The 19,821-nt window shown below is 44.4% G+C and overlaps 2 protein-coding genes across 5 annotated transcripts in view; one reads left to right on the top strand and one right to left on the bottom strand.

Annotated features, from left to right (window-relative positions):
- Window positions 1-18,009, top strand: part of MRTFA (myocardin related transcription factor A) — an 80,934-nt gene extending 62,925 nt beyond the window's left edge. For 2 of the 3 annotated variants that reach the window (XM_083462284.1, XM_083462285.1), the window contains 13 exons: window positions 4,099-4,154; window positions 4,966-5,041; window positions 6,131-6,292; window positions 7,428-7,603; window positions 8,281-8,439; window positions 8,885-9,138; window positions 9,900-10,071; window positions 10,689-11,795; window positions 12,386-12,481; window positions 13,312-13,470; window positions 14,045-14,221; window positions 14,559-14,619; window positions 14,944-18,009. In XM_083462284.1, coding sequence (XP_083318410.1) covers window positions 4,099-4,154; window positions 4,966-5,041; window positions 6,131-6,292; window positions 7,428-7,603; window positions 8,281-8,439; window positions 8,885-9,138; window positions 9,900-10,071; window positions 10,689-11,795; window positions 12,386-12,481; window positions 13,312-13,470; window positions 14,045-14,221; window positions 14,559-14,619; window positions 14,944-15,455 — 3,167 coding nt within the window. In that variant the 3' untranslated portion in view covers window positions 15,456-18,009. The remainder of the gene's footprint in view (window positions 1-4,098; window positions 4,155-4,965; window positions 5,042-6,130; window positions 6,293-7,427; window positions 7,604-8,280; window positions 8,440-8,884; window positions 9,139-9,899; window positions 10,072-10,688; window positions 11,796-12,385; window positions 12,482-13,311; window positions 13,471-14,044; window positions 14,222-14,558; window positions 14,620-14,943) is intronic. The other variant, XM_083462286.1, reaches the window with a different exon arrangement.
- SGSM3 (small G protein signaling modulator 3) overlaps window positions 17,959-19,821 on the bottom strand; it is a 29,295-nt gene continuing 27,432 nt past the window's right edge. For both annotated transcript variants that reach the window (XM_083462310.1, XM_083462311.1), the window contains 2 exons: window positions 19,740-19,800; window positions 17,959-19,494 (listed from right to left, as the gene is read on the bottom strand). In XM_083462310.1, coding sequence (XP_083318436.1) covers window positions 19,414-19,494; window positions 19,740-19,800 — 142 coding nt within the window. In that variant the 3' untranslated portion in view covers window positions 17,959-19,413. The remainder of the gene's footprint in view (window positions 19,495-19,739; window positions 19,801-19,821) is intronic.

Here is a 19,821-nt window from a genome sequence, read left to right as displayed (position 1 = left end):
CCTTGATAGTGGCTAGAAGAAGTGAACAGCTGGGTGCACACACATTTAATATGTATAGTCTACCTAATTGGCAGTACTATATCCCTTGCTCTTATTTTTATGAAGCTTTGATAATTTTGGGGCAGATTCTCTCCTCCATATTGGGAAATAAAGGGTTGTGTTCAATGTACTGTTTATGTAAACATTCTCTCAGCAATGTAGCATGGAATGTTCTCCTCTTCACCTTCCCTGTGCGCTCCCCCTACCAAAATATCTTTTTCATGAGTTCATGCAACCCTCTGGAGCAGATTTGGGTGGGAGAGGGGGAAATTCTGTTGTACAAGCAGAAATCCTTGCACTGATGAGCTGTAGTAGTTGAATACCACCCCAAAGCATTGAATTAGGTAGGGTGGAATGGAATAAACCTGGAACAATGGTGGGCTTTGAATTGGATCTGCAAAGGCTGTCTTGTGGACCATATCTTGATATTAGTCTTACGGCTTTCAGCAATGATTTCTTTTATGTTTCCATGTTTTTCACAATCCTGAGGGATGGAAGTCTTTTAAAAATGAAAAGCTGAAAATGACAGTCTATTTCTCTAAAGTGTGGGTTACTGCAGTTCATAAACTTGGCTACTTATAGCTACACAATATATTAAGGCCATGCTAGAAAAGGTCGATCTCCTAACTGACATGGTAGAGTTGTTTGACAGTTCTGGGCCATTTGTTATGTACTTTTTATGTAGCCAAGAAAAATGTACACTGTTTGGTTAGTTTGGATGGAGTCTGATAATACATACTATACCAGTGATCTTTGGTTTCTTCCAAGAGAATCTTGTGGGAGAAGTAGAGACTTGTTCCTTTCAGCATTTTCAGAGGTCAAGAATGGAATTATTTTCTTTGCATTACTGCCAGCATTGGGATGAAGCACAAGCCAAGTGTTTTTCATAGAATACCTGTGAGAATGAGAATTTCCCTTTGGGGGGATTCAGTTGAAAGATAACAGGCTTCTTAGTTACTCCTTTTCATAATAATAATAACAATAACAACAACAATAATAATAAACAATAGAATTTCATCACTCAGAATACTAAAAAAGACTTTTGTTGGGGTGTGGCGCTGTGGGTTAAACCACAGAGCCTAGGACTTGCCGATCGGCGGTTCGAAGGTCGGCGGTTCGAATCCCCGCGACGGGGTGAGCGCCCGTTGTTCGGTCCCTGCTCCTGCCCACCTAGCAGTTCGAAAGCACATCAGAGTGCAAGTAGATAAATAGGTACCACTCCAGCGGGAAGGTAAACGGCGTTTCCATGTGCTGTTCTGGTTCACCAGAAGCGGCTTAGTCATGCTGGTCACATGACCCAGAAGCTGTACGCCAGTTCCCTTGGCCAATAAAGCAAGATGAGCGCCGCAACCCCAGAGTTGGCCACAACTGGACCTAATGGTAAGGGGTCCCTTTACCTACTTCTAGATAAATAGCAGGAAAACTCCTCTTACTGGTTGTCTTGCTATGGATCACAAAGGTATCATAGGCATCTTGGCACTGGTTACTACTCTACTGTAGGTGATCGGACTTTTCTTTAAACAGGTTGCTGTTGCCACCACCAAATTACCCTTATACCTTGTATTTCTGAATACCTTTGAGACTGAGGGAGCACATAGTGGAAAGCATTCTTTCAGGAAGAGCTGTTCGACAGTGGAATTTGCTGCCAAGGAGTGTGGTGGAGTCTCCTACTTTGGAGGTCTTTAAGCAGAGGCTTGACAACCATATGTCAGGAGTGCTCTGATGGTGTTTCCTGCTTGGCAGGGGGTTGGACTCGATGGCCCTTGTGGTCTCTTCCAACTCTATGATTCTATGATTCTAGGAGCTTTTCTCAGTTACCCTATCCTTAGCTGCAGCACTATTAAGAAGCCTCTCAAAGATGTGTGTGCTGTAAAAAGCATCCTGCGTCTACATTTGCTGACAATGTTTTTACTAGAGGTCTGCTGTGCTCCACACAAAGTTATTTAGTCTTCCATGTGTGTACACACACACAAAATCAGAATAGAGGGACCACCTTAAGAACAGAATTCAATTAACAAAAACCCTTTTGGTTTGACATGTTGTGTTAAGGACTTCCCATGACCACTCAAGCTCCAAAATGCCAGAAAATTACAGCTATTAAGGACCACACCTTTAACAGATGCATTATTTAGGCAGTATTGATATGGTGTGGTATCATTTTCTGTGATTGGTTCTTGCATGACCACTAACCTGGAGCTGAATGGCTTCTGGTGGTAGATTGGAGGACCTAAGTCCCAGATTTTTCTGCTCACTGTAATAGACCCATGGATTCTATGCAACTGAAGCTACCATTCCACATTACAAGTACTCAGCTGGCAACCAGCACTCTACCACAATGTGCTGAGAAAAGATTTGTTGGCAGACAGCAGTCCTATTAGTCCTAGCCAATATGAGCTTACTGGAATCTGGCAGAGAAAAAGCCCTGCCAAAGGATTCTTCCAAGGCTTGTACAGTGCTCAGCAGCAGTTGATCAGTGTCCTAAAATAGGGTCTCTCTTGGCAGTTCTTCAGTGGTGAGAAAAGACAGGGAAGGTGTTCATTCTTTATGTTACTCCTTAGATTCTCTACCACTTTTGGATTGGTAGACAAGTGTGCTTGACCTGTCTCCCTGGCTGCTGTCTGCACGCAGACCTGCTGTAAATGATCAGATCCTAATGTATGAGGCTGTGTGTAATGTTGGTGTTGACATGTCAGACTTCATGCATCTTGCATGCTCAGTTCTACTTGTGCCGAAGTTTTCAGCTACACTGAGACTTCTTTGGTGAAGTCATATTATCCCTTCATTAAGTCTTTCTTGTCCGTGTGCCTTCTGTGACGAACAGTGTGGGGTTGCATTTATCTAAGTGATTTATATAAACCTAGAGTGCCTCTAAGCAATTTGTAAAAATGGCTACTTCCTCAGCTGGCTTAGGTTGACAGCATACCAACCAGGGTGTGAATTTAAAATGACAGAGGTAAAGGACCCCTGAATGGTTAAGGCCAGTCAAAGGCTACTATGGGGTTTTTGGCACTCTTCTGGGTCATGTGGCCAGCATGACTAAACCACTTCTGGCGCAGCAGAACAACGTGACAGAAACCAGTGTGCACAGAAACGCCATTAACCTTCCCGTCGCAGCAGTACCTATTTATCTACTCACACTGGGATGCTTTCGAACTGCTAGGTTGGCAGAAGCTAGGACAGAGCGATGGGAGCTTACTCCATTGTGTGGATTCAAACCATCCTAAATTGATAGAAGATCTGGTCCATATGCTGAAAAAGTCCAGGAAGGAGATGCCTGCAGACAAAGTGTTTCTTCTTTGGGGGTTTGCTGTGTAGCCTTCTCTGAATTGGCACTGAGACAGAGCTGTCTTTATATACAATGGAAAACCAAGTCTCATTGCACAGGAACCAGAATGTCATAAGGTTGCATTGCAACCCACACCCATTGCCAAAATCCTGGTTTGTCTCAATATTGTCCTCTTCACATGCACAGGAATATTTATTACATAGCCCAAGAGTAAGTAGCAAAAGTCCAGACTGCATGCATCATGATTCCAACTTGATCGTCACACCTCACATCTTCTAGTCTTAACCCTGCTTCTTTGTTCTTAGCCTCCATAAACAAAACACACACACACACACACACACACACACACACCTTTTTCTGGTATGTGGTTGCTAAGAACATGGCTAAGACTTGAACAGTTATCTCCAAGGTTATTGCTAATGGAACTCCAAGGCTTTATTATGCTAAATTTTTAGACTCTTGACTTTATGAAAGGCTTGAACAGAATTAAGAAGTTTGATACCTGTTTTGAAATCATTATATATAATAAAGAATGAATATATCCTAAGCATATATTTCTCTAACAAGCATTGACTGACTCGGTTGTCAAATTGGCCCTGATGCTTCTGATTTATTGTGGTTGCCAACACAGTAAATCCATGTTGAAACTGCATCTTGTATTATTTAATTGTAACACCTGTACTTTGAATTGGGTGACACTTAAGTAGCATGGTCATGTTTAGAAATGTGTGAGACCAACTCTTGTAATTCCTTCATTGTTATCTTTCCAACAGCTCTGAAAAGTCCAGCTGCATTTCATGAACAGAGAAGGAGCTTGGAACGGGCCAGGGTAAGCCACAAGTTAGCTTCAAGAGAGTTACTGTGTTTGTGATGTATTTTCAAAACTGTTTGCATATTCTTCTAAGTGCTTCTCTGTTGAGCATCTTGCATGTTTCCATTCTGCACACCACCTGTGATAGTTTCTCTTAATTATAAACATGTCTGCACCTTTCAGGTACCTTGGACTTTGCTTGATTTTCTCTCTAGCTGAGAGCTTGATAATACAGAAGCTAAGTGGGAAACTGAAAAATAAGGAAACTGAATGCAGGCACCGTGTCTCATTTTGGGCGTATTTCAGTTCATTCCCAAAAAGAGCCTCTTGTTAGCTGGATGAGAAGTGAATGCACTGGCTGCTGAATTGTTATCTTCTCTTCCTCTTTCTCCTTTAACATTTGTTTAAAGTTAATAGAATTAGAGCCTGGGTAAAATCACTCCAGATTTGCTATACAGTTTGTAAGGTGACTGATGATTCAAGATAAGTAACTGACTTTCCCCAAGTTTCCTGATCAATAGATGTGTTTCTCCCTATACCCAAGCAACCTGAGAATTTAACATACCACAACATAAGACTCTCAAAGTGCTTAGTGCTTTAAGTTCTGTGACCCATTCTGCTTGAGGTTCTCTGATACTGCTTAAATGTTCTGGAATCATTAGCCTGCTGCAATGGCAGGGGTAGTAAAAACCTGTGGGAATGTTATACCTCGTCATATGCTTAAAAATCCAAGATAATTTCCCTGTTAAAAAATCATGCACGTTATTTGCCTCAGTCCTGTCTTCCTACTTGGCTTCAGCATGCTGTTTTCCATATATATTTTTTGCAGACAGAGGACTACCTGAAACGGAAGATCCGGTCCCGGCCAGAGAGATCAGAGTTAGTGAGGATGCACATTCTGGAAGGTATGATTCTTGGCGTGCAGTCTTCGCTTGTAAATTTTCACCCTTTATAGATACAACTTTACATTCATGGCTCTTGTATGTTAATCTTACTCAGCTGGGGGTGGTTGGCTGGCGGGTTGGGCCAGTACTGTTGGTGTGGGTCAGTGCTTTAACGTTGAGCAAAGTACTTTGATCTCAAGGTCCTCCAGGCACACTGTCTGTATTCTTGAATTGCTGTAGGTTTTTGAACAAGTGCTGTGGGTCCCAGCTTCCTCCTTGAGCCCCATGTACTTCTCAAGGAAGAAAAAGCTAACCATCCTCCTCACCTTGTGACTTGGGCAGGGTTGGGGCCTCAGATACATCATAGGCACCAGGGGAAGACTTCAAGGACACCATTGCATCTATGAGCATGGTGCAACCCCTGCATATCATTTAAGATACCTTTTATTTGGGGGGGGGGAATCCTGAGTGAATGTGGATGTACAGAAATGGTTGTGAGTAAGGAAAAGTGATGGGTGGCAGGTTAGCAAATTCTCCAGAGAATTATTTCTAAATGTTTTAAGGGATGGCAGTAGAAGTTTAGTGTGCTGTTGGAACAGGATTGGGCAGTTTGTTGTTGTCATCATCATCATTGATACCTGCCCTTCACCAATGGGTCCCAGGGCAAGTCACAAAAATTCTAAATTCATAATTAAGAACAGGTAATATAAATCACAGGAACAGGATTATTAGAACGTACTTAGGTATTTTGTTTACACATCACTGACCGTTGTGCATCATTTGCCCAGGTTTCTTTTGGTGGGGGGCTTGAGACTTGCAATAAATGGGGGCTAGATTTTTTACAGGCCAATTCGAGCTCTTTCTGAGAAAAAAATAGAGAATTTACTGTGAGCTACTAACTTAAAAAAATAAATCTCCTGACAGTAAAAGAGCAGACCAAACATAACTTCCATTGTATTCAGCTTGCTCTTGATGGAGGGGGGTGTGCTGCCAACAAATAGAACTGCTCTTAGTGGAGGGCATGTATCCATGCAGACGGTGAACTGCCAACTTTGTACCGAGGTCATGTACTTGAGAGGTGATCATATTTTTTGCTGTTCCCCTGAGCAGAGACCTCTGCTGAACCTTCCCTTCAGGCCAAGCAGCTGAAGTTGAAGCGGGCCAGACTGGCCGATGACCTCAATGAGAAGATTGCCCAGCGGCCAGGTCCCATGGAATTGGTGGAGAAGAACATTCTGCCTGTAGAATCAAGCCTGAAGGAAGCTCTCATTGGTAAGGTTGGTGGGGTAGGTGGAGGCCTGCATGTATGTGTTGGGTCCTGTGGCAGTTTGCTAGCACCTCTCACTGTGCCACAGGACCAAGGAAAGCAGTGTACACATGTTACCTTATCCAGTGCATGTGGCAGACTTGAAGCAGAACCCCAGTGTATTAAAAACATTAGTTGATCTCCATGCCTATAAAAGCTGCTGAAGGATGGTTGTCTTCTCTTAGCTTGCACATTCTGCTTTTCTTCCTAAAAAACTATCTACTTGTTTACAGCCATTCATTTGAGTGGTCCTGCTTTGGTAAGCGAGAGGGCTGAGAAGAGAAAAAGAGAAAGCTGGAAGGTTTGGTCTTCTTAAAAACAAGTATGAACAGCTGTGTGGTCTGCTAGTGCCATCCTCTGGCCAGAGGAATCGCCATTGTATGGTCTCTTCATCGTTAGTTTAGGTAGACTATTTTGCTGTAGCATCCTTCAGAGAAGAAAAGGGAAATAGTTTTGAATGAGAAAACGTTAATCTTCTGGGAAGTGTTAGGGAGTAGCAGAAATAAGCCTGACATAAAGCAACTCTAGAGGTTTGGATTGCCTTTCTCCTCCGTCATACAGTCTTATAACTCTCCTTTTTCTCATGTTCTACCCATAAAAATGGGCTTTTGGTTCTCTTCTCCCAACCTCCTTTCACAGAAAAAATCTTGTTAAGAAATACAGGAATATTTTTTGTGAAGGATATAAACCGTAAATAAACACAAGTGTCTATAGCAGTTAGGCCTCACAGATTATTCCTTCTAATGCTCTTTAAAAAAAAAAAAAAAAAAGACAACTGGCAAAATATCTATCTCCAGTGCTCCTTTTTGCTTTCATAATCTCAACTGTTCATTCCAACCTGCAGGCAGGATATGACACAAAGCTTGCTCCAGTTGTCCTTACACCTGTCTCTGCAGAGAGGCAGAAGACGATATTCTTGTTAATCCTGGTGTTAACTATTTCTTCTCAGGTTGTGACATTGATTTTTTTTAAAAATTGTCCAAAGCTTGTTTGGTTTTTCACTGTCTCATATTTCTTGTGATGTCCGGAACCATCTTCTGCTAATCATTCTTGACCCCTTTCCATTTGTTTAGTGAATAAATGTAAATTTATTATTTTCAGTAGGTCAAGTGAACTACCCAATAGTAGCAGACAGCTCCTCCTTTGATGAGGACAGCAGTGATGCCCTGTCTCCAGAACAGCCAGCTAGCCATGAATCCCAGGGATCCGTGCCATCCCCAATGGAAGCTCGAGTTTGCGAGTCACTTCCCACCCCCACAACAGCATCCCCTGCTCAGGTGAGATTATCATAGCCTTGGCTCTTGTGTGCCTTGGTGCCTGCACCAGTCACATAGGTGCCTTTTCCTGGAGGATACAAAAAAGTCCTCTGCAAGGTGTGGATTCCAAAGGAGTCATTTGTGGATTAGAGCAGAAACACCTGAATACTGAAATTATGCTAACGAAAGCTTCTATATTCCTTTACTTAGGGCTGAAAATAGTTGAATGTGAACCCAAAGGGGTGTCCTGTTTGGGGGAGGAATAAGGCCCTGGCCTTGCTCTACAGTGGGGCTGATACTGGGAGCATAGGAAATTGCCTTACACTGAAGCTGACCAATGGTCCATCTCATTCAGTATTGTCCAGACTGACTGGCAGTGGTTTCAGAAGAGACATTCCCAGCCCTACCTGGGAGATGCCAGGGATTGAACTTGGGACCTTCTGCGTGCAAAACAGATGCTATATTACTGAGCTATAGCTCTTCCTCTGAATTGAGCCCATTCACAGTACTGTTTCTTTGTATGCAGCTGCAAGTGAGAAGCAACAAATCTGCAAAAATGGAATTTGTCTGCCTTTCCTCTGGGAGTGGCATGTAATCAACACATTTCGACTCCATAAGTTGCTTCCATATCTTGGAACGGGAAGCGCTCAGGTGTAGATATGGGCATGTGCATCTCATACTTGGATTTACTGTTGCAGGTCGTGTGTCAGTTGAAAATCAGTGCAGATTCCAGTGAGACCCCTTTTCTGTCTGAGCAGCCACCAACTCCCCTGCCACCCCTGCCGCCTCCAGTGCCTCCTAATCTCACCAATGGTGTTGTTGCTCCTGCTGCCAAACCACTCCCAACCCTTATAAAGGTACCTTTCTATAAAGGGGTTAAATTGATGGGTTGTGGGCGTGCTTAAGATTGGGTGGGAATTGTTGGCCTTGTTCTTCTGTAATGCTAAACTGCTAGCAGGGAACCTTTTTAAAGAAAAGTCCTTTCCAACTGCTGTGCCCATAAATGCACCCCTGCCCTATCCCACATGTTGGGATTTAGCCTCCCATTTGCTGTTGTATTGTTACATAATGGGCATGTATTCCGCCCCTGCCCCACCCCCCCGAAGAATTTGTAGTTAATTCAGCAAAAGCTAACTGTGTGTCCCCTTCTGTGGCTTGTAGCTCTACATATTCTGGAAAGGGCCGGTAGCTTGAACCAGCCATATGGAACATGACAGCAAATACTAATAACTGTTTCTGTATTTGCACTCTTTATTCTTACTGCCCTGCCCTTTGATTCACCTGTATTTTCACTCTGAATAGCAAAGCCAGTCCAAGTCCTCATGCGAAAAGTCTCAGCGCAGCAAAAAATCCAAGGAACCGAAACCGAAAGTCAAGAAGTTGAAATATCACCAATACATCCCGCCGGACCAAAAACAGGACAAAGGAGCTCCTCCCATGGATTCATCTTATGCCAAAATCCTGCAGCAACAACAGCTTTTCTTGCAGCTTCAGATCCTTAATCAACAGCAGCAGCAGCACTACAACTATCAAACCATTCTGCCAGCTCCACCAAAGTATGGGTTGCTTCATGCTATTATTCCCCCCCCCCCCATATCATGGGCGGTCCTCTTTTAGCAGTATCCATCTGTCTCTCCATCCAAACAATCCCACCCAAGAACGGGAGTTGTACACCATCCACTGTCCCCTCATGCTCAGAGTAGCTTGCCTATGTAGGTATTGCAAACATGTTAGTGCTTGCAGCTTTCAGAACTAGCTTGCTGTGTGCATGTGGCAGAGGTGCTTGGGACAGTCAAGAAGCTGTGAAGTTCTTCAAGAGTTTAGTGTGTTTAAAGCATTTAGATAAGCATTTCAGGTGTGGTTGGCAGTATGACTTTGTAAGGTTCTTTTAAGTCCTGTCCATCACCTCTAACTTGAAATGGAAGCTTGTGCATAGAATTGACTCGGTATCAGATCACCAGTATTTATTTGATATGAATTCAGTATACACCGTTGTTTCATTTTGCAAGTATATCTGGCTGTTTTCACAACAAGCAGAATATAGGCAATGAAGCAAGATATCTGATATGTCTGCTGTATTAGAATAAAAAGGGCAGTCAATAACAGTTGGCAAGCACACGCGGAGGCTGCCAAAATAGAATTTCCAAGCAACCATGGAGCTAGGAAGGGTCATTTATGTAGCGCTGTATCTTGAGGGCAGACTATTGACCACCTTCTCAAGAGATCATAAGGATGTCCCAGTAGTAGCAGCAAAGAACAGAGTGTTGTGATCAGTTCCGCTGCCCAGTGTTCAGCTCCCGCTTTCCTCTCCCTTCAGGCCTCCAGGAGAGCAGCAGAGCAGCAGTAGTGCCCCACCCATGCGTAGTCTCTCCACTGCTGTCAGCAGCACCTCTTCTGTTTCTTCCAGTTCTAATGGACTGATGCGGCAAAACAGCAACACTCCAGTGGGCAAACCAGGAGCTCTCCCTGTTAATCTCGATGACATGAAGGTAAACAAAGCGTCTATTGGCCAGCTTGGTGGTTGATGAAGAAAGTGGGGGTATAAATGTTACAAGAAAGAGTGAGCACATATTTTCTTTTAGAAAGGTAGGATATAAATTTGTTAAAATAAGTGCTGTTGCTGCTATTAGCACTGAACTTGATGGTCAGTATTGGTATTCAGACCAGATGGTTGAATAAGTAAGTGGCCTTCCTGCTTTTGTGATGAAACTCTTGGACTGATAGTTGTGGACCTGGCAGCAAGTGGTAAATGAAAGATGGAGAACCTGTAACCCTCAAGATATCCTTGAACTCCTCCTTGTGTTAACCCTGAGCATTGGTCACCTTAGTCATGAATGATGGCAGCTGGAATTCAACATCTGGAGGGCCAGAGGTTCACCATCTTTGTGCTAAATATAGGATGATTATGCCTATTGAGGCCTATTCAGTTATTTAAATTTTTAAAAGATGAGCTAGTTATTTTAATTACTATTTTGTATTGTTCTTACAGTATTTTAGATTCTTTTGGAACTGTATACATTGCTGCATACGAATTGAAGTAGGTGTTGTAAACGAGATTGTTCTAGCCGATATGGCTTTTGATTGACTGCAAACTGTTTTATGTTAGGTGGCAGAGCTGAAGCAAGAGTTGAAGCTAAGAGCGCTGCCTGTGTCAGGCACCAAGATGGATCTAATTGAGCGGCTCAAGGCTTATCAGGAGCAGAACGGTGCAGCTGGCCGAGCAGCTGCCGCTCCAAAACCCAATACAGCAATTCTCCCCAAGGCTGCAGATGTGGTGGTGGCCTTCCCAGCTGCCAGGCTGAGCACAGGGCCTGCCCTGGTCAGCGCTGGCATTACTTCAGCCGAAGTTGTTGTGGCCACAGTCACTGGCAATGGTGTGATGAAGTTTGGTAGCACAGGCTCGACTCCTCCTGTGTCGCCCACCCCCTCAGAGCGCTCCCTGATGAGTGCCGGGGATGAGAATTCGACCAGTGGGGATGCCTTTGGGGAGATGGTGACCTCTCCCCTGACTCAGCTTACCTTGCAAGCATCTCCCGTGCAATTTCTGGTGAAGGAAGAGAGCTCCAAAGGCACCACTTGCAGCTTTAATTCATCATCCAAGGCAGAGCTCTGCTGCAACAACAGTCAGCAAGACATGGAGGTCCAGGATAAAGACCAGATGTTGCAGGAGAAAGATAAGCAGATTGAGGAGCTCACCCGCATGTTGAAACAGAAGCAGCAGCTGGTGGAGATGCTGAAGCTGCAGCTGGAGAAAGAAAAGCGGTCTCAGCAGCTCCTGCCTGCCACCTCTGTTGGAGAAGAGGGCACAGCCACAGTCCCCGAGCCGCTGACTTTTGGCATCCGTGTCAAGAGTGAAAAGGGCTTTCTGAGTTGCCAATCTTCAGGGCAGCCCAACTGCCAAACCGACCAATCAAAACCCACACAGACCACTAGCCAAATGGACACCTCAGATGAAAGTTCAGTGCCAAAGAAAGCAGTGATGGTGAAGCAAGAGGTGCCAGCTGCCGAAACTGAGCCGCCAAGCCAGACCTCAAGCTTCTTCATTGGCCAGCAAGGTGCAGGCTTCAGTAACCTCATCAAAGGAGCCCCTCCCCCCACCCTCATCACAGATTCCACTGGCACTCACATAGTTCTCACCGTGACCAATCAGAATGCTGAGAGGCAGGGCCTCTCGCCTCAGGAAAAAGCGGGGAGCTGTCCCTTGCCATTGAGGGTAGGTATACATACAGTGATGATTCTTGAATGAAGGCTGTCTATCTAACCAGAGGAGGGCTTTCAAACAATGAACAGACTCAAATCACATTGCTTTAGAATTGAATAGTCTTAATTCCTGTAGTTGTGCTTGTAATTATGGAAGTGGCATGTCAGCACAAAATGATCTCTACAAAGAATGGCTGGGAATTCTCTTTGGGAGTAGCATCAATGTATTGATCGGTTGATTACAATTACTGAGTTGCCTGAAGGAAGCCCCCCACCACTGCCATCCCTCTTCTGGCCACAGGCTAGAGCCAGGTTTTTCCCCCTCCGGCCCTCCCTGCAGGCAGGCTGGACTACAGTACAGTGTAAACTTAACTTTTATGTGCACTAAGAAACTAAAAGAAAAAAGTAACTTGCTTTATTGTAATACTCAATTTATTGCAGTGGTCTGGAACCGAACTCACAATTCCACTCCTGCGCATGACTTCTGTCAACAATGTCATTTCATATTTAATTTGCGTCTCCAGCAACTAGATCTAAAGATTGACTTTTCAGGTGTGGGGTGTGTTAAAAAACTCTAAAATGTTGTGTATCCTTCTCTCTCAGAGAGTGTCCTCACCACCTGTGAAAACATCTATCCAACAACCTGTAAGCAGCTCCCAGTCGCCTCTGCAGCCACCGCCAGTGGAGCCCATTAAGAAGGTAGGGAACAAAACAGGTGGTCAGCTAACATCTTGCATTTTAGGGCAAGTAGCACTTTGAATTGTGCCTGGAAACTAATTAGTATCCGGCGCAGTTGTGCCAGAAGTGGTGTTATATATTAGAGTGCTGGACTAGGACCTGGGAGAACAGGGTTTGAATCCCCACTCAGCCATGAATTTTGTTCTGTGAGCTGCCCTGAGACCTCCATGTATAGGGCGGTATATAATTTCTATAAATAATATAATAAATAATGAAGCTCATTGGGTGATTTTGGGCCAGTCACCATCTCTTAGCCTAGCCTACCTTGCAGAGTTGTTGTGAGGATGAAATGGGGAGGAGAACCATGTACACCTCTTTGAGCTGCATTGAAAGATCAGGATGGTATATAAATGTCGTAAACAAACACCATCCCACCTTGGTAAATAACCTAAGCTGTCTTCAAAGGCAGCTCCACTTATAGTGCACTGCAGTAGTCCAGCCAGAGGCTACCAGAGCATAGACAATACAAGTCAGGGACATAGCTGAGCCTCCAGTTGAAGCTGATAGAGGACACTCAGTACCCCTGATGCCAGTTGAGCCTCAAATGACAGTAATGGGTCCAGACATACCCCCAAGCTATGTACCTTCTCCTTCAGAGGGACTCTTAATGCCATGCTTCTCATCTGGAATGTTTCTTTTAGCATAGAATCTTTTTTCTTCATGTTTGCTGAGGATTATGCCCAGCTTTGCCTGGGTGCTTTGGGAATACACTTGGCATGTGGTACTACTCTTTGGACCAGCCTGAGTCTGACTTTTCCCTTCTGTTTCCTATCCCTTGTGCCTCTCCATAGGTTCAGAAGCCAGGCCTGCAGATGGTCACAGGGCAGCTGCCTCAAACAGTCTTGTCTTTTTCTTCGCCCCCCAACTTGCAGCCCTTCTTCGTGAATGGCTTTCACAAAGGACCCATGAAAACAAGTGGTAAAACTGGCCAGTCCAGCATGCCCCAAAAGGTACCCTGCCAACAAGCCCCACTCCAGTTCAGATGAATATGTTGGGGAACATGAGGCAATAGATGTCATAGGCCAGGCCTCTAGAAATGTGTGTCCTACTGAAATGATGCTGCTTCCAACATTCCAACATTCTCTTTTTGTTTAGGGGAGGTATTTGGAAATGTATACATGTACTTGCTTGTCCTGGGCACTGGGACCTGACCTCTCCTGCTCCCATAACCGACAAATAATGGCAGAACTGAAGCAGGGGTGGATTGGTGGGGAACGTTTCATGAGAAACTTTGTGCTCTGCAAAATGTAGGACTTGGATCTGGCCTGCAGGAAAATTGCTGTGTTGCAGAAATGCAGTACTTCCTGAGCCAGGCAAGTCAATGTTGAATCAGATGAGGTCATGCATTGTATACCCTTGACCGTGGTGCAAGTAGCTATGATGCCTATGAAGAGGGAAGCAGGAAAGGTAACATCAGAGGCTCCACTGTGAATTATCTGAGAAGGGAGGTTTGTATGCTGAGGATGCGTGCAAATGGCCCATCTGGGAATATTGTTCATTGCTTTTCTTCTTCTTTCTTCACAGCTTCTCTCGCAGCCAGGATCTCCATCTCCTCCATCTCCACCCCAAATGGATCTTGAGCAGCAGAACTCATCCTTCTTTGGTACTCCACCACCTTTGCCTCTCCCTGCCTCTTCCGTGTTGATGAAAGAACCACCAGGTTATGAAGAGGCCGTGAAGCAGCAGCCAAAGCCCCTTGAGGTGCGAGTAGCTCCTTTGTGTTGACAAATCAGAAGCATGTTGGTGTTGGTGCTGTTTTGCAAAAATAGTGCACGCTTTGTCTGTCAGTCCTGAAATTCTCAGGAATCAAATATGCAACAGCCTCCCTAGGGTTAGAGCCATCTTCCATTTATTTGCGGTAGGACACAGATTGCAAGTGTCCACCCTTCATACCAAGGCTGTGGTTGTGCCATTTTTGCTAAGTGACACTGACAGTCTGGTGAATGTGCAGTTTGGCCAGAAGATCATTGGAAGATAAGTGTTGCTGCATAGCTGGTGAATGCAATGTCTAAATAAGCACCCGTTCCTTCTTTTTCAGGAAAATGGGTGTTCCAGTCAGCAAATGGATGACCTGTTTGACATCTTAATTGAGCATGGAGGTAAGTAGACAATTTGGATTTATGTTAGGGACTTCTGTGGCTTCTGCAGCAGTGAGGCTCGCCATCTGAAAGAGAACACTAATGAGCCTTTGTTTGAAGCCAGTTTAAGGGGCAAATTTCCTTTGTAGGTTTGTGTGTACACTTGGTGCTGAAAGAGACATTTGTGCCACTTAGCAGATTTCAAAAGGATGTAGCAGCTTAATCTGCAGCAGTGCTCATGGGTTCTTTGCAGCACTTGCACAGCCCTAAGACTTGTGGCCATGTTTAGGAGCAGCAAAAATATTGCAAGCATCCATGGATTTAAGTGCTTTTTTTCTCTCTCAGAGATTTCAGCTCAGTTCAAGGAGCAATCTTCCCCAGGAAGGAAAGGCGCCACTATTTCCCCAGGATGCCCTTCTCCGTCCAACAGCCACCATTCCTCAGAGCTCCCCCTGCAAGTGCCCATGAGCCACACCAGCTCTATTAATCCCACCCCAGCAGGCAGGCTGGAAGACTTCTTGGTAAGCAGCACTGGCCTCCCCTTGCTGACAGCTGGCCCTGATGGACCTGAGCCTCTGTCCCTAATTGACCTCTACAGCGAGATGCTAAGCAGTTCAGCTATCCTGGACCACCCATCTTCACCTATGGACACATCAGAATTGCACTTTGCCCCTGAGTCTACTGGGGAACCAAGCTTGGACCTGGGAGAGGCTAACTTGGACAGTATGGATTGGTTGGAGCTGTCAGGAGGGCCAGTGATGAGCCTCACCCCCCTCAGTACTGCAACACCTAGCCTCTTCTCCACAGATTTCCTTGATGGACATGATTTACAGCTGCACTGGGATTCTTGCTTATAGCTCTCTGAGCATGCAGACTTCAGGGGAGCAGTACAGCTGGGTTGTAGGACATGGATGGGATCTTAAGTGAAAGTCGCCTCTTTCTTAAGAGCCCTGCATTTTGACCAGCTTTCATGAAGCTAGAGCCAAGGGCACGTACCAGTGATGTCTTCTGATTCAACCTCAGGCAAGCTACCACACTTCTCATAGCTATTGGTGGACTAAGGCATGGTCCTTTCCTCAAATGTTCAGTGGTCGTACCAGTTGTATGACTTGTTGGAGGTTTTCAGAATGGAATGCTGCCTCTGGGTGGGGTTGAGGATTTAGTTCGAAGCCAAGAATCAAAAGCAGTTTGGAAGAACTTACTGGAGAAACCAGGCTTTCTTCCTGACCTTCAGTCTGCCTTGTTAGAAAGCAATTGTGCTTTTTTAAAACTTGGCAAAAGTTAATTTGGCCATCTTTGGAGATGAGGAGGTGGGAGGATGAGTATAGGACTAATGAGGTTTCTGCTTATATGGATGAGGATCCTGTTCCAAGAGCATTTCCCTAACAATGCCATAGTATAGGTGCTTTCTGCCTGGCAAGAAAGCCAAGCCCAAGTTATGTGCCACAGCTTAGATAATAGCCATCTTCCTTTGGCCTGCTAATTCCTGCATGTAGCCCTTGTTCCACTAAAACTTAAGAGGCGGCTGTATGCCCTAGCTGTTGTATCTCACCTGACATTGTTGTCTCAGGTACTCATTTGGTTATGATTCAAGACAGCTGCATCGGGGATGATACTCCTAGCCCCCTTTAATAGCTCTGCCACCTCCTCTTAATAACCCTGCCTAGGAAACCTAGTTGGCTAGAACTTACTTGTTCAAAGTGGTGGCGCTCTGTGAAGTTTGGGCCTTTGGGAAACATAAGCACTGGAGCAGATGAGCTGCACTATGCTCCTGTTCTTAGTGCTTATGCTGTTCATGGGTTTCATTTCAGCTACTCATCCCAAGGGTTTTCCTGCATATGAAGTGTAGCTTTCTCTGATGTGGAGGTTGGTGTCATGGGGATGTCTGGTCTTGGCTGTAGGTTAAGGGTTGTGGCTCCACTTCCGTTTGGAGAGTTCAGCTGATCTCCGAGAGCATGAGCACTAACCTCCTCTCTGAGGCAAGTGTTTTTGGTGCTGCTTGCCTAAGGAGTTGCATGTCTTTCATTGCACAGAGGAACTTTCCTGTAGCCATAGTCCCTGCTGCTGTGTGGTTAAGATAATGGTTAGAAACCACAGTCTTGCCTCTTGATACCTGGTTTCATTTATAGCTGGTAAAATTTCTGTATATAGCCGTTATAAAACTTGTTTTGTTTTTGGAAAGCAGATGAAGTTATCTACCTGGTTAGGGGGTAGTTACTTCCCTTTAGCTCCTACTGTGTGGTAAACTGTTGGGGAGCTGGTATTTTAGCCTGTGGTTTGGTGGGAAAGAGGATTTGGTCCTTAGACTACCAGCTTTAGCCTTATTGCACATGTCACTCAAAGGAAATTGTATTTCTATTAGTCTCTTTCCCTCCCATAGAAAATACGTAGTTAAATGTGTCTGCTGGCACTGCCTTTCACCCCAAAGCAGAAGGAAGGAGGGTCCTGTCATTTGACAGGATCCAGGAGCCCCTTCTGTTTCTCTTATATTTTATCAAGTCTACATAACATATCGTAAACACCCCCTTTTATGATGAATGGAATGGAAGAGAATATTAGTTATGTGATTAGCCATTATCCTGAAATTGCCAACTGCACGTGAGTCTTATTTCATTCAGTAAAATATGACTGTTTTGGAAATTAGATTAATGGCTGCTGAAGGTGGCGTATTTCTTGTATACTCTTCAAGACGTACTACTAATATTGTCACTCAGTCTATCACTGATTGGGAAGGTTGGATCTAGACTTGGGATTGTTCACAGTATAGAAAAGCAGAATAAGCCAACTTATTGTGGGGAGAGGATCTGGTTCAGTAGTATCATCTTACCTGTTTTCAGAATAAGAGCAGTTAATGAGTTTAGACTGGAAAGTACTTGTTGGCCAGATCAGGGCTGCTTTAGCAGCAGCAGTGGGTTTTTGCTGAAAGTGCTATCCCCAACAGCTGCCTGGTTTTGAAAGGGTAAACATGTCTAGTGTAAAATTATGAAGAAAAGTGCTATGGGTTAAGCCCATTTTAGGAATACTACTCTTTTGTGGAACGAGAAAGTGACTGGTATTAAGATGGGCTTTTTTGCCAGTGTCTAAAAACACATGGCTTATAAAATAAGTTCCCTAAATTCTCCTTTTATATCCCCAAAGTAAAACAAGAGTCTAAGGGTCTTCCTTTGGTTTGAATGTACGCACTCTTCTGCTGATAACCACTGCTTGTATTTGATTAGCACGCACACTTATTCCACTATGCATCAATGAAAGGGGTTATCAGCACCCGCAAGAGGCTTAAGCAGTGCTATAGTATTGGACCTGGAGTGAACATGCAACTGGAAAAGGGTATGGAATGAATATTATGGATAAATCAAATTATTTTTTCAGTTATTTGAAAAATCCATTTTATTAAAAAAAATTGTGTTGTAACATCTTTGTACATCTCATCTTTGGTCATGGCATAATGGATACTGATACGTGCCATGGTGAAAAGACAGCAAAGGCATTCAACATTTGTGGAGGGATGAAGAGCCATTTCACACTATTGTGACAGTTTCTCCTTCCTAGAAACAGCACCTTGAAAGAAGTGTGGCAAATTATCCAGTAGTAGAACAGAATGCAACTATGGGGAAAGGGGCTTGCAATCTATTCTCATCCAGGTCACAGTCAGTATATTCTAGCTGACCAGACTGCAACAGTACTATTCACTGAATAAGAAACACAATATTTCAAGGCTGATTTACTTAACATTCAAATCCTAGAATCATTCGCAGAAGTGTCAATTTTTCCTTCCAACTACTAATACTTCCACATAACTCAGGAGAACAGAAATAAGGCTAAAGGCATCTGAAAAGCAGTCCTACTTCCCTATTACTGTCTTAGTCACAAGATGTGCAAGTTACTTAGAAACCAAAATGACAAGTGATTGTGCTCCTGTCTTGCAGCCTCTACCATCATCATCAGTGTAGGTTGCAGTTGACTCCCTGAGCCATCTCGGTCCTGAATCCATTTCCTGCTAAGCTACATCAAAATATACAGAGATTTCTGGATACATTTTACATCTTTTGGTAATCTCTCTCTCTTTTTACAAAGTTCCAGGCTAAAATGAACTGATGCTGTTCAGCTAAGAGCCAGAATTAAAGGCTAGGCTCCTGCTGCTCCACCCAAGGCAGTTTTAAACCAGCTAGCCATTTTAGGCACTTTGTGGCAGTAGCCCAGCCATTCATACACTGTAGCACCTGGGAAAACTAGTCATGAATCACAGTTTCTCTTTCAGACACACACTAATAAGGGGTGTTTCACATGTTAGTGTATGTAAGAAAATAACCATCATGAATAAAGTGAGCCTTGGAGGAACTTGGAATCTGTTGGTCTCCTCTCCCTGCCATAAATGAATCTTAACAGCTAGACTGGTTAACCTTGGGGGAATCCCCTCTTGCTGTACACCACACCTAGACAACTTTCTGTCTAACATTACTGTCTTCCCTCTTGCCCAGACCAGCAGGCCTTGAACAGGCTTGGTATCCAAGGGGCACAGACTCCTGAGTGGTACATTACTTCCATAATATGCACATGCTCTGCACAATCAAGTTAGTGACACCATGGGAGAGGGAAGCTAGACAGCCACAGTTTCAAACAATGCAGCACAACCCCTGCTCTCTTCAATATGCTACTGCCCACCTGTTAAGCAAACTGATTCCAGTCCACAAGAGAACTCTTGACAAGCAAAGACTGTTGGTGAGAGGGACAGACTGAAGGGGGAACAGGCTGCGAGGGAGGAGAATATGCCAATGGTTTGATGTCATCCGAGAAGTCCAAACTGAGGCCAAAGAATCACCCATCTATGTCCCAGCTAAAGAGATGGTGCTTCACAAGCATGTCCTGGACTCCTTCCTTCAGTGGTTTCTTCTTCTCCTAAAAAAGGAAGGCAAAGGGTTTTTTCACATACATTGTCGCTAATATGTATGTACTGTGTGTGTGTGTGCTTCAGGGCCCACCACCATACCATCCCGGAAAACAAAAGGGTCCAGGCTGGGGCAAAGATTAGCCTGCTGTACCTCAGCCCCCTATGCAAATATAAGAGAGAACACAGTCTAACCCTAAACTGGGGTTGATGCAAATGCATGGGCTGTTGATTGACTAAAGGGACACATGCTTACCTCTCTTTTTACAGGGAGTTCCCAATCCTGAGAAAGGCTGAATGCAAATTTACTGAGGACTCTGCAACAGAACATATCAACC

Source organism: Podarcis liolepis (genome assembly GCF_965112155.1).
Source record: "Podarcis liolepis genome assembly, chromosome: 10".
Lineage (NCBI taxonomy): Eukaryota > Metazoa > Chordata > Lepidosauria > Squamata > Lacertidae > Podarcis > Podarcis liolepis.
This window is presented reverse-complemented; position numbering and strand designations above follow the sequence as displayed.